The 14,711-nt window shown below is 33.5% G+C and overlaps 1 protein-coding gene across 1 annotated transcript; it reads right to left on the bottom strand.

Annotated features, from left to right (window-relative positions):
* Positions 1-10,459: 10,459 nt before the first annotated feature.
* Positions 10,460-11,242, bottom strand: LOC133179723 (uncharacterized protein K02A2.6-like). The gene has a single exon (XM_061314417.1). The coding sequence runs from the start codon at positions 11,240-11,242 to the stop codon at positions 10,460-10,462; it is 783 nt and encodes a 260-aa protein (XP_061170401.1).
* Between the last annotated feature and the right edge of the window lie 3,469 nt (positions 11,243-14,711).

The following is a 14,711-nucleotide window of genomic DNA, read 5'->3' on the forward strand; positions in this document are numbered from 1 at the left end:
AATACATTGGCCAATGGGAATAAACACTTTGAATGATTAAGCCGCGTGAATTTGAAACACACTCCCTGCCAATTTAAAATACCACTGCCGACACGTGTATTTTGAAATACTATCGTTTAATGACTTTTTTTTTTTTAGATGTATGTTTGTTTTGAGGCTGAAACTTTTGTGCTCCAAAACGCATTAACATCTTTTTCAATGTTTATTAAAATATAATGGAAATACGGACGAAGTAACTGATTAAGGAAAAAAGGGGAGGGGGGCTCTTAAACATATCGAATGGCAAATATATAATATTTCGGTGAAGGAAGGAATTTTTTCTCTCTAACTATAGCCTTTATGTATATGAAAAGTTGAAAAAATTCTGTACAGTATTACATTTTTAAATAAATATTTTTTTTACCACACTATCAATTTTATTCGCAAAGATATTTGATTAATTGGATATCCGCAGTACTATTTTTAATTCTCAGAACTAGTTCATATACTTATTTCTATAGTAATTGAAAAATAAGTGTTATCAATAAATATTTTCGTAATTTTGCTGCAGTTGGTAAATTAATTGACTTGGATTATCATCTTTCCATTAACGATTCGTTGTCTTAAAAATAACAACAAAATGTTGCAGTGCTTGAAGTTTCTGTATATTTCCCGTATTAAAATTCATTTTTTCAGCATCGTTCTGCATAGGTACATACTTATAACAACATTTATTTTCCAGAGTAATTTAATAAATAACCTAAAAGCTAAGTTAGAATAATAAAAAAATAGATTGTTGATATTTTCTCCATGAAATAATGATTCTTTAAACACGATATGTTAATTATTAAGTTTCAAAACCTGTAAATCCGTACTTACAAAAAGACAAGTCCTTTCACTTCGATGTTCCGAATGACAGTGAAGCCTGAACGATGAGTAAACGCTGAACGTAAGGTGAACGCAAAGAGAACGCACGGAGAGCGAGCGCTGAGCGCACGGTGAACGCTGAACTGTGAACGAAGAGCGAACGGTGAACGCACAGTGAACGAACGGTGAACGCACACTGAACGAACGGTGGTCGAATGGTGAGCTAACGAAAAATTGCAAAGTGGAAAGTGTCAGGGACTGTAACATTTTTTTCAACATCAACCATGAGCAGAACTTGGTCCAACAAAATTTGCTACAGTCAACATTTAAAGGTCAATACTCTGAATATTATCAGGAAAGTCTTTATTTCCAACATTAACTTTTATTATTTATTTTCCAGATCTTCAAAAAATGTTGAATTTTCAAAATGTCACGAAAAGGTGTTGCACACCTGACATTTTAACCATCATTTTTTTGTGACTTGATATATCAATGAGATATTTGGCAGGTATATAGAACATCTCTGAAGTCATATCTGAGACATAGACATTTATTTCCATTGCCTGCATTTCTGGTGCAGGTTGATAAATATGTGTGTGGCCATTATTTTTTTTTTGAATTCATCCACTAACACCTTTTTGAAAGGCACAATAACACCATATAAAATGCATAATAACGCCTTTTCAAAAGGCGTAATAACGCCTTTTTTCGCGTAATTACACCTTTTTGGGGCCTTTTTTACCCTTTACACTTTTCAGTATAACGCCTTTTCAGTCTTGAACAAAAGCGTAATTATAACGAAACCCTTTTAAAAGGCGTAATAACGCCTGTTTTGCGTTATTACGCCTTTATTGGTGTTATTGCGCCTTTTTGCATTTTGATACGGAGTTATTAAGCCTTTTATTTTTTTTCACCCAGAGAGTGATCCTGATAGCAATATTGAAAAATATTTAAATTTTTGTCTGCTTGACTTCTACAACATTTTAATTCAGCATAAAGATGACGACCTACATGTAAGCTTACGATGTTTCATGATTCCAATTCCTGGAGTTTAAATAGGAATGAAACCATTTAATTGACAATTGGTTCAAGTAATACGACTTACTTTTATACGTTTATATATCATAATATCATGATTGACTTAGTCGAATGCTTTACTAAAATCTAAGAAGGTTATGCATACAAGAGTTCCTTGATCCACAGTTTTGAGTTTTGTTTGTGCTGTGACAGGAAAGAAACTCGAGAAAACTAGATTGTGATATAAATAAAAGATGAAAGGTAGAGTTAAAATCCCTTATTGATGGGCTTTGTGTATATATATGTAGAGCCCTGGATCTGCATTGTCACCATTCGTAAATAAAACAGGAGTGACTTTTGCTTGTTAAAATTGTACAGAAAAGGCAAAATTCGTGATGCTAGAATTTATAAAATATGTAATAGTTTTGCATATAACATTTTCTTAAAGTTTTAACAGACGAGGGCCAATAAAGACAGCTGACTTATTTACGTCAAGTGCCTTCAATATATTAAATACTTTTATCTCTCTAATTTGATAAATACTGAAAAAAAGTTTTCTTTCCAACTTTCGTAAAATTGTGTAATAATTCAGTATCAGAATTTTATACTGTCATAACTGATAATAACTTAATGAATCCTTCTGTATTCTGTGAAGTGTTTTTGAAAGATATCAACTATATCCCTAGTGTAACCTTACAATAAACATGTTAAATTATGTTTTATGCTCATATATATTGAAGCAGTTCAGTTTTTTTTTTATTTTGTAGAATGCATAAGTAAAGATGTCCATATACCAATAATGGTATAGGTAAAAAATGATATAGTATTTCACTTTTTTGTAATTTTTGAAACGACCATTTGATATTGTATGGATACCGAGTAGTGGTGCCTATTCCTTAATAAAGGACATAAAAAATTGTACACGTATAAATATATCAGTAAATTCAAAATCGTTGTAAAACTGCTATACAAGTGGGAAATAAATGCTTTATTGTTGTCTTAAAGCGCTTAAAAATCAAAATACCTCAAAGTAAGAGAAAACTTACCAGTATATGCTACGTCATAGTCCTTGAAAGTGTTTGGATACCCCATCGAAGGCCTATCATCCCGCACTTTTATTTTTACAGATCCATAGGTCAGTACATTATCTACCCTGTAACTTTGACCAAATGTGTTATTCCATTCACTTTCAATAAAATGTCCAAGTTTGATCTTTATAGATGTGTAATCATGTCTAGTCTTTGGCCAATAAAATGTCAAATTGCCGTCTTTAAACTCTGTGGTGACTTCGAATTTCTGTCCTGAAAAGATGATAAAATATTTTTTTTCATTTCATTTTGAAATATCTGTTTAATCGAATCTTATACACGCTTAATGTTTGTCCTAAAAACACACAAACACTTTAAATATCTTATAAACTACCTGACCAAAGTGGACAAACAATATTTACCATATTTGACTTAATATAATGAGCTTCGAGGTTATAACAAATAATTGTGTAGATCATCCTCACAACTGTAGAGACTCTCGGGGACTAACAGTCCACCAGCAGAGGCCTCGTCCCAGGAGTCATAATGTAAATCATATACGGTACCAATATAATTCATTAATATTAATCATAAATAGCTATTTTATGGCGTTATTTGTATATAACTTTTTCCGTTAGATATTGTCATGAATGTCGACGTCGGACGTTATACAGCGCACAAGATTATCATTCCGTACTGTATTAAGTTGGGTATGACTCCTTTACAGACGAAAAAGAGAGATGGAAAGAGTTAATGACAAAAAAACAACAAAAAAAAAACAGGTGTCTCGGACAATGGTTTATTCCTGGAGGTTCAAGGCAAGGATGACTAGACTAGTTATCCGATGGTAAAGGTGGTTGGTAGAAACCCCCCCCCCCAACACACACACACAAATGTCAAACTGAAAAGTAAGGAGGTTGCCGACATACGCGGAGATCGCCGTTTAACTACTCGAGAAATTCATAATTGGGACTGGGGAGTTGTCTATTCAAAGAATTAATTTGTCGATCTTTCGATCCTACGATATATCAAATACGTGGGTAATTTGCTTGTCAACCGAAAATCAAATGTATTGTCGAATCTATGTGTCAATAAGATCTTTGAAATTCTTAAGAATCTAAAAATGAGGCACATTATTCATGAACAAATAAAAAAAAACGCCACAAATAATATTTTCTTAGCTATGTCAAGGTTCCCGAAAGTTTAAAATGCTTAAAAACATGATATTGCTTAGCGAGGTCGGTTTTCATTTTGATATGTAAGATATGTACTTAAGCACCGCCAATTTATATAGAGGTTCCCTCGGCTATGTATTAAAATATTTGTTATGTTATCATATGACTTTCTTATCACCTGACGGTTAACCTCTTCTTACAGATTTCCACAAAAGATCTCTAATTATTCCTCATTAATCGCCTGTGCCAGACTCAATAAATTCTACCTCTAACCATGGATGTAAAACAGAGTACAATTCAAAAGTATTTTTTCGCACGCTGAATTTTAATCAAGGTTTCGTAAACAATGCATTTTTAAAATATTCGGACATATAAATTTAATTATACAATTACGACATTTGAATTTTGTAATAGCGCTCGAATATTTTACATGCAGCGTAAAATAAGGAATAAAGTTTATGACAATTTATCATTAACTCTCCTCTGAATTTCCAATTTAACTCTATGCCAAATATTTGTCCAGTAGCCATAACCGTATGTGAAAGGCAGATTTTATTAAATTAAGTTGAAACTATTTTTCAAAAATTTTAAGGAATCCTCCTGGACAATTTTAATGAATTATACTAGAGTACAATTTTCCATTAACACTACTATGCCGGAGACGAACTGATATTCCTTTCTTTACTGACAACCTTAAAGAGAATGACTGATATTGTACTGTCTTTACTGCAAAACTTAGACAATTACTGACATTTTTACTGCCGGTGCTTATTAACATAGGAAAGTGCTTACATTCTTAGAGGGTTTTGATGAACTTATACAATTATTTACTCGTTTTACTGCCCCCTGCTGAGAAACTTAAGCAAATGCTAACATTTACTGGTAAGTATTTTTCTCGCTTTCGGAGAGACTGCAGACGTGTGAATCTTTTTGTAGCTTAAAAGAGGATTTAATTTAAATTTTATTAAATATTAATAATAACAAATCTTCTTGCTGCAATGGTAAATTTTCATTAGAATTATTTATTTACTAATATTTTAAAAGGGAAAAATATGAATTATCACACAGTCATTTGATGACAAAGCTCTAGAAGCTTACAGTATTTCTTTCATTCAGTATAGTGGTATCAGTATGAAGAAGTTGCCTCAGATAAGGTTGTTAATTTTAAGATCTTGCACTTCTTATAGTTGTGTGATATATTTTTTTCTCATTCTGAACCTTATTTAAATTTATTAAAAAATTCAATGGAAGAAAGTCTGCTTTTGTTTTAAGTGTACCTTTTAATATGTAAATTTTAAATAATCAGAACATTTATCGACTTTTAGGAACAGCTTTTAGGGTACATATTCTTTAAATGAATATATTAAGACATAAAGTTTCAATTCCTTCAAAATGATCAAACTGCTTCTGAAGTTAGTTCTGTTTTAAAGCTGTGTTTAAACAATAGTAATAGGCTTATCTTAATACAGAATAGTTAACTGGAATAATCCCTAGTTTATTACTAAGTGTTACAAAAAAGTTCATGCCCAAAACTGTCATTATGAACCAATCACTAATATAATAGATTGCTCCACACAAATCACATTGTATGTGTTTTGCAAAAAAAAAGTTTACAAATCTTTTACAACACAGAGTAAGAATATTCTCCTCAGGAATAAGAAAGTAAATTATTTGAGCACAGATATATCTGTCTCTGTTAAAGGTATCCATATCAACACTTCACATTTCGATTTACCTATGTCTTTCCTATTCTAGATTTTTTTCATTATCCTCTGGACCGACACAAAAACACGAAACATTTTCTAATGAATACACATCCATATACAAAAAGATTCATATAATTGATTATATATGAACTTTGTTATGTTGTGTTTAAAATATGAATAACTTGTGACGCGTTTTTAGACTTTTATATATTGACATTATATTCTCCTATGTTATTATATCAATTACTGTATCCATAAAAAATGTGATTTATTCCATCTTTTAATTTCTCTTCACAAGAAGCCACTATATTTAGTATATGCTTTCAACTTTAAGTGTCAGATTCATGGTGAAATCACTGAAATCACACTGTGTCTTACCTTCTATGAAACATAACATCCCAAATGAAATAAGGCACATAAGCTTGAATTTACACATCTTTCACTTTCTAAGCCAAATAACGTAGACACAATTTCAATTACAGTTCCAAAGTTCGATAAAAGCCTTGTTCTTTGAACGATATGCAATGAGCAGCTGAATTTTTGAAATACAAAGCAACAGCATTCCTTCCTTCTGCTCTTCTCTTATATAATATATTAAGTTGTTCACGAGGAAGAAAATAAAACATGTAATTAACAAGGATGTGATGTAGTATATAGTCTCAATTGTACATTTCATTCACCTACATTCTTCCTTCTCTTACCTTTTGTGAGATTTCTTTGATTTATCTTCTTTTTCTTTATAAGTAATTAGAAAGTTTTCTTCCATATCAGAAAAAAAAAATAAATACAAACACTTTTTCATGTTATTAAATCAATTGAATGACATTTGTCTGTAGGGCTATATGTACTGAATATCAAAAATATTAAGCTCCTCAACCTTATCATCGGTTGCTACAAACCCAATTTTCGAACATTTTATTCTTACTAATAAGTAATGTACATGTATTTACTTCGGATTTATATTTTTAGGCGACTTTATTTTTTAAAATAAAGAAGTCTTACGATTTTGTAATTGTTATTTTTCATGCATATTAAAACAAACAATGCAGTCTTAAAAGAGTTTGATTAGGTTGTTTTACCGAATCTGTGAGCGTCCTTTATTCACATGCCTCTAAGTACCAGTGTTGTTCCTGACTAATTCTTTATGAAAAAATCGAACAAGTTACATATTACCAAACAGAATAACTTGAACTTAATATTTATCAGTCTGTTTTAATAAAATAAAAACTTCGTTGAAGAAATATTGTATTTCAAAAATCATTTAAGAATCATTTAATCTCAACAAAAATTATAAATAGTATTGACCAAATCCCCTTCATTATAAGAAGCCAGAGATATGACCTGGCTAAGATTTGGTCTCAGACCTTTCTGTTACAAACCATTCCGTCACCACAATAAAAAGAAAAGAAAAAGCCGGGGCTGAAAAGGACAAGGAAAATTATCCATACAAGGTGAGACGGAATTGAGTCACCGAATACACATTAATTTTTGCTTAAATTTCTCACAAATTGACTCAGCTATATAGTAATCTTCTAGATTTTATAACTGGTTATTGTTTGTCCAGACGGTGGAAGTTAAGATATGAAAAAAACATGTAAAGTTTATTTATTTTTGTTCAAAAATATTTTGCATATTATCCTTGTATGTTTTTCAAAATTATTATTTAAACCTCTTTATTTTTCTTATCTATGTAAAGCTATTTTGGAATGAAACGACAAAAGCATCTTACTGCCATCAATTTATAGAAATTAAAAATCAGGTCAAGATCTTTTATATCGATAATTTACTGATTGTGTCCAATAAACAACCCTACCAGACAGACCAAATTCAAGTATTTATATATGGTTTGCTTATGAACAAGAATGATTATAAAAGGCATTAAGATATTGTCAAGTGTAAACATTCATATTTATGTAAAATATTCCTCCTGGTTCTATCTTTCTATCATGATTCTGTCCTTTTCCTTCTACTTCTTGTTGTATATCTATTGTACTTCGATTCAGTGAAGTGTTTATTTCATTTGTTTGTAAGAAATGTAACTTTAGTAGTTTATAAGCACAGCAATACGTCATATTTAACACATATAAACACAGGGGGATTATGCAAACTGTTGTAGTTTTACTTTATATTATTAAATGAAGGCACTACATAGCCGTTTATCGAATGCTTTTATTTACACTATGTACATACAGTAAGACAAGCAAGCTCAGACTGAATTCTGATTGCTAAGGCATGGCATTATCAAATTACAAGTATGAATGAAATATCAGAACTTTCCCAGGATAAAACTGCAAGGTTAGCAAACACGTGTGGTCTATAACGGAAACACTTGTCAGATCCAATAAACAGGATATATCATTACACCTTCCCTTTGAGATTAGAATTTACAAATTTAAACAAATTATATGCCTTAGCAAAAACCAATTAAATTAACAAAAGTTTTATCAAGAAAAAATTTGAAGTCAGACCTACCGTTGGAGTGTTGTCTTTACCACAACCTCTTACAAGAGAATATATATAAATATGATTACACAGGACTACACTGGATATATGTATGCATAATTGTCTGATACTTATAAGTCTTTACATTGCAAAGTCTTTGAATTTCTCAGGTACCCTTACTATTCTGCCGCTGCGCGTTTTCTGCACGGGCTTGTTATCGGCCTGCGTGTTGTCATTTACTGCAGGGTTATCGTTTTCGATCTCGGTGTTAATTTCTTCACCAGGTCTGCCATTTTCGCTGTTCTTTATTAGATGCCTTTGATTTCTACGGTACTCAACGCCTTCGGATTCTACGACATATGACCGTGGTTCAGGACATTTTTGTGCAATCACTCCTTCCTTCCATGGTTTGTTTTCGGTTTGAATGTTAACATTGTCTCCGACTTTTAGATTTGGTAGATCCCGTGCATTACGGTCATAATAAATTTTTTGTTGATTCTGCTTGTTTACAAGAGCTGTCCGAATTTTACGGGTCTTGATATGTGGTTTCAGTAATGCCTCGTGTGTCGGTAATATGGATCTTGTCCTGCGTCCGAACAAAAGTTGAGTGGGAGTTCCTGCCCCATCTATCGGCGTGTTACGCATCTGTAACAACGCGAGGTTTGGATCCGTTTTACCTTCAGTTGATTTTTTCAGGATATTATTTACAGTCTGGACTGTACGCTCTGCCATGCCATTTCTCTGTGGGTAATGCGGGGACGACGTTGTATGCTTAAATCCATATTCCGCTGCAAATCTCCGGAATTCGTCACTGACGAGATTCGGCGCATTGTCACTTATCAGTTCCTCTGGTATCCCGTGGCGAGCAAATATTGGTTTTAGTTTGTTTATGATGCTGGAGCTAGTTGTGCTCTGCAGTCCACATATTTCGAGGAATTTTGACAAATAGTCCACAACAGTAAGAAACGATTTTCTGTTTAGCTCAAACAAGTCGAGTCCAAGTTTCGGCCATGGTCTTAGTGTACCGATTGTGGTTTCAACGGTTGTTTGGTTTGTTTCCTTTTGTATTTGTTGCACACTCTGCACTCTGCAACCTTCTTGTTTATGTCTACTTCTCTGGCTCGACATTTGCATTTCTCAGCTCCCATATGTCCATAATGCAGTTGATTCAGGATGTCACTTCTGAGTTTCAAGGGAATAACAAGTCTGCGACCTTTTGTGATAATTCCATTGTAAAGACTGAGCTCCTCTCTAAAATTCCATTATTTCTTAACGAAATAGTTACATTCTGTAATATCGTCTGGCCAGCCTTCCAGAATTACCTTCTGTAAAGCGTTCATTTCTTTATCTTTCCCAGATTCTGTTGCCAATTCGTTTACCTTTTTGTCCGATATTGGCAAGTAGCGAACCGTAAATACTTTAAATTCATCCTTGTCTTTCTGATCCGATTCTGATTCTTCAGTTGCTCGGCTTAAGGAATCCGCAATGTACAGATATTTTCCAGGTTTGTATTTGACATTTAGGTCGTATGGCTGTACTTTAATCATCATACACTGAATGCACGGTGGCGCCGATGACAGCGTTTTCTTGAACAAACTCTCAAGGGTTTTGTGGTCACTTTCTACATTGATGTTTTGACCATATATGTACTGGTGAAATTTCTTGCAAGCAAACACAATCGCTAACAGTTCCTTTTCTTTCTGTGTGTAATTACGTTCCGATTTGTTTAATGATCTAGAAGCATAGGCAATTGGTTGTCCGTTTTGTAAGATGCAGGCTCCTAGTCCTGTTGATGACGCGTCTACTGAAAGTGTTATTTCTTCGTCCGGATTAAAGTACTTTAGTACTGGAGCACTGACAAGCACGGACTTCAACTGTTCAAAACTTTGTTGTTGTTTTTCATGCCAGTGCCAGGCAACTGTTTTTTCAAGTAATTCCCTCAGAGGCTCTGTGATCGTGGCTTGGTTTTGTATAATTTTTCCTACGTAATTTACCATTCCCAAAAATCTCTGCAACTCTTTTACATTTGTAGGCTCTGGGAATTCGCTTATGGCTTTGATTCTGTCAGGACACGTTTTAAGTCCATCTTCTCTAAAAATGTGACCCATATATTTAACTTCATTCATTTGTATTTTACACTTCTTTTTGTTCAATTTTATTTTCTCTTGACGCACTGCTTTCAAAACTCTCTCGAGTCTTTCATTATGCTGTTGTACGGAATTTCCCCAGATAAGAATGTCATCCATTATGACATCACATCCTTCAGTTTTTTCAAAGATTTGAAACTTTTTTGGAATACCTCTGGGGCAGATGAGATTCCAAACGGCATTCGTTTGTAGCGATACCTCCTAAACGGCGTATTAAAGATCGTTAGCTTTGAGCTTTCCTGGTCAAGTACAATACCCCAAAATCCAGAGGATGCGTCCAAAGTACTGAATACTTTAGCCCCTGCAAGCTGATGTGTTATATCGTCAACGGTTTTCATTGGATAATGTTCTCTTTTAATTGCTTCATTAAGATCACGGGGATCCAGACAGATTCTTACCCTATTCGGTTTTTCTACTATGACCAGTGAGTTAACCCATTCTGATGGTTCATTTACCCTTTCTATAACATTTAAGGACTCCATTCTTTCCAGTTCCTCTTTTAATCTATCGCGCATTTTGTATGACACTTTTCTCGGTGCATGGACAACCGGGGGGACATTTTTGTCCACATGAATACGATGCCTGCCCCTCATACATCCTATCCTATCGAATACGTCTGAGAAATCTCGGATAATTTCTTCTGCAGTCCTAAATTCGTTTACTGTCTCTATAAGCTTCAGGATGTTCATTTCCTTACACGATGGTAATCCTAATATGGGATCTACTTTTCCCGGTACAACGTAAAACTGCAGCGCGTAATATTTATTCTTGTGCTGCACTGAGCACAGAATTTTTCCAGATATTTTTAATTTGTGACCAATATATGATACAAGCTTTGCTTGCGATTGCTGTAGTTTCCGTATTCCCAATTTATTGCACATGCTCTTTGGAATAATGATACACTGAGCACCTGTGTCAATCTTGAACTTGACATTTGAGTTTTCTACTTTCAGTGTTGTGGTTCACTTTCTTCGGGTGTCGTCTGTATTTTCCACAGTCTCTATCCCATATTCATTGTCGCAATCTTACTCTGGGTCAACACCATAAATTTTCTTATTTTTTGTCTTCTTAGATCGGCACATTTTTGCGTAATGATTCGGTTTTTCGCATTCGTGACATGTTTGTCCGTAAGCTGGGCATTTTTTCAACGCATGTGATTTTGCACATTCTTTACAATTCTGGTTTTGTTTTATTTCGGTTTTATTCAGAATTTCTTCCCACCTTCTTTCTTAACCGCATCTATTTTCTGTTCCGCGGGTTTTGATTCCGCAAATGTTTTCATTTGGTTGTAAGACGTTTCCGCCGCCCTGCAGATATCCATTTTTTTATCCAATGTGAGGTCGCATTCCCTCAGCAGTCTTCTCCTTACCGAGTCACTGGCGATTCCACACACAATGCTGTCACGAATTAAGGAATCATGTAAATCTCCAAATTCGCACGATTTTGCTAGAATGCGTAATTCCGTCACATAAGCATTTATTTTCTCACCCGGATTTTGACATCGTCTATTAAAGATGTTTCGTTCATAAGCCGCATTTTTCTTTGGATTGCAGTACGAGGTAAATTTCTCAATTATTTAAGCAAGTTTTCTCTCATCCCCTGATCTAGCCGAGGTGAATGTATTGTAAATTTCCAGTGCATCAGGTCCAATGATATGTAATAAAGTATTGGCCTGGATTTCCTTGCCTTTTTCACTTATATCTGACGCAGACAAATAAATTTGAAACTGCTGATGAAAACGTCTCCAATTTTCTTTTAAATTCCCATGTAAAGTCAATGGACTAGGTGGATGAAGTCTTTCGGCCATTGTTAATCCGTTAATTAATCCAGTTTTACTTCTGACACCATGTTGTAGTTTTACTTTATATTATTAAATGAAGGCACTACATAGCCGTTTATCGAATGCTTTTATTTACACTATGTACGTACAGTAAGACAAGCAAGCTCAGACTGAATTCTGATGGCTAAGGCATGGCATTATCAAATTACAAGTATGAATGAAATATCAGAACTTTCCCAGGATAAAACTGCAAGGTTAGCAAACACGTGTGGTCTATAACGGAAACACTTGTCAGATCCAATAAACAGGATATATCATTACACCTTCCCTTTGAGATTAGAATTTACAAATTTAAACAAATTATATGCCTTAGCAAAAACCAATTAAATTAACAAAAGTTTTATCAAGAAAAAATTTGAAGTCAGAGGTTCAAGCATATGACCTACCGTTGGAGTGTTGTCTTTACCACAACCTCTTACAAGAGAATATATATAAATATGATTACACAGGACTATACTGGATATATGTATGCATAATTGTCTGATACTAATAAGTCTTTACATTGCAAAGTCTTTGAATTTCTCAGGTACCCTTACTATTCTGCCGCTGCTCGTTTTCTGCACGGGCTTGTTATCGGCCTAACGGAAACACTTGTCAGATCCAATAAACAGTATATACCATTACACAAACCTTTTGTAATCATAATGGTTTTTCTTTAAATTTTGAAATAGATAAAACCAAACTGAAAACGAACAAACAAAAAGTGTATTACCTTTAAATTCCTTGTAATAAGTTATTTAAGACTAACTAATAATTTGAACTTTATTGTTGTTAGTATGGAAAATATCCATGGGATAAATAGAAAGTAGTCTATGGTGCATGCGTTGTAAGCTTGATCAAATCGTCAAACGTGTTGTTGTCTGAAGAGGTTCAAAGACTGTTTCTCATCTCCTCTAATTTGCCCAAGAACTTTTCTTACACTCAGTATGCAATACAAATTCGATTGAGATTTGAACAAAATTATTGCGGAAGTATGGCATCCCTATGTTGATTATTTGTTACTATATGTTCAGTATAAGATTCCATCATGACAAATTATAAATGTGATGTTTCCAGCCTTCCTTGAAAAGACTACTAGTATATGGGAAAAAAGAGCGAGAGCTCCCTCTTAAATTTTGACAAAATTATCTCGAATCTCTCAAATATTTAGTTTGTAAAAATAAATCTACACTACTTAGGATTTTTAAATGAAATCAAAAATCCAATAAAGGATTATAAACTATTAGATGAGTTCCGTCTTACTGTTTTCTCTTGTTATAAGACTTTACTATGTACATTATATGCTTTCGGAAAGTGTCTGGAAAAACATCAGAACTTCATTTTATTTAGCAATGTATCAGGTCGACTCTCTGCATCACAATACATCGATACATTGTTTTAAAAAGGCAAGGACACAGTTTTAAAGATTATATCCAACAAACGTTTCGTAGAAATCCATATCTTATATGTGAACCATCTATTATCTACCCTTCTGTAATCAATAATCCAGAAGTGAAAAAAGAATTAGATAGATTACATGATTAGTACGTACTGGTCCCTTCTGTCAAGGTAACAACATTGTCTTTGTTTGTAAGGCTCATTATATTAAATATATTTAGTGGAACTTGGATTTAATTCTACAAGTGGTAACCCGACTTATACTCATAGTTCCCTTTCTAAGGAAGAAATTCTTCAAAATCATATGTCAGTTTTGAATATTTTTAATATTCCAATCAACCAGTATGAATTTGAATTACCATATCTATATTGGATTCCGAAACTTCATAAAAATCCTTACAAACAAAGATACATAGCGGGTTCCAGGAAATGTTCAACCAAGTCTCTTTCTTTACTCCTCACTAAAATATTAACAGTGGTGAAGGAGAAACTTCAAGAGTACTGTGCAACAATATATTCGAGAAGTGGTGTAAATCAGATGTGGATACTTAAAAATTCCAAGGAACTTCTGGAAAATTTGAAATCAGAAGATTTTACCATAATCAGCAGCTTAAAAACTTACGACTTTTCAACTTTATACACAACCATTCCCCACGATAAATTAAAGTCCAGGCTTTTTGATATCACTGACAGCTGTTTTTTTCAATAAAAATGGAACTCGTCATTGGTCAATTGCAAAAATATTTTGTTAAAAAACATTCTGATTGTACACACAAGTACTCTGAAGTTGACATTAAAAATATGCTTGAGTTTCTGATTGACAATATCTATGTGTTTTTTGGAGACCAGGTCTTCCAACAATCTATTGGAATTCCCATTGGTACCAATTGCGCTTTGTTATTAGCAGGCCTTTTTTGTATTCATATGAAGCAGAATATGTCCAAAATCTTATACGTGAAAAAAAAAACACTTGCTGTGGCCTTTAACTCGACATTTAGATATATCGACGACGTATTGTCAATTAACAATGGTTATTTCCATTCATATGTCGATACGATATATCCCGGTGAGCTTGAGATAAAAGATACCACAGAGTCTGACACATGAGTTTCATATTTCCCATACTTGTGCAG

The sequence above is a fragment of the Saccostrea echinata genome, unplaced genomic scaffold, assembly GCF_033153115.1.
Source record: "Saccostrea echinata isolate AGI-Se365-2 ecotype Australia unplaced genomic scaffold, CSIRO_AGI_Sech_v1 ptg000005l, whole genome shotgun sequence".
Classification (NCBI taxonomy): domain Eukaryota; kingdom Metazoa; phylum Mollusca; class Bivalvia; order Ostreida; family Ostreidae; genus Saccostrea; species Saccostrea echinata.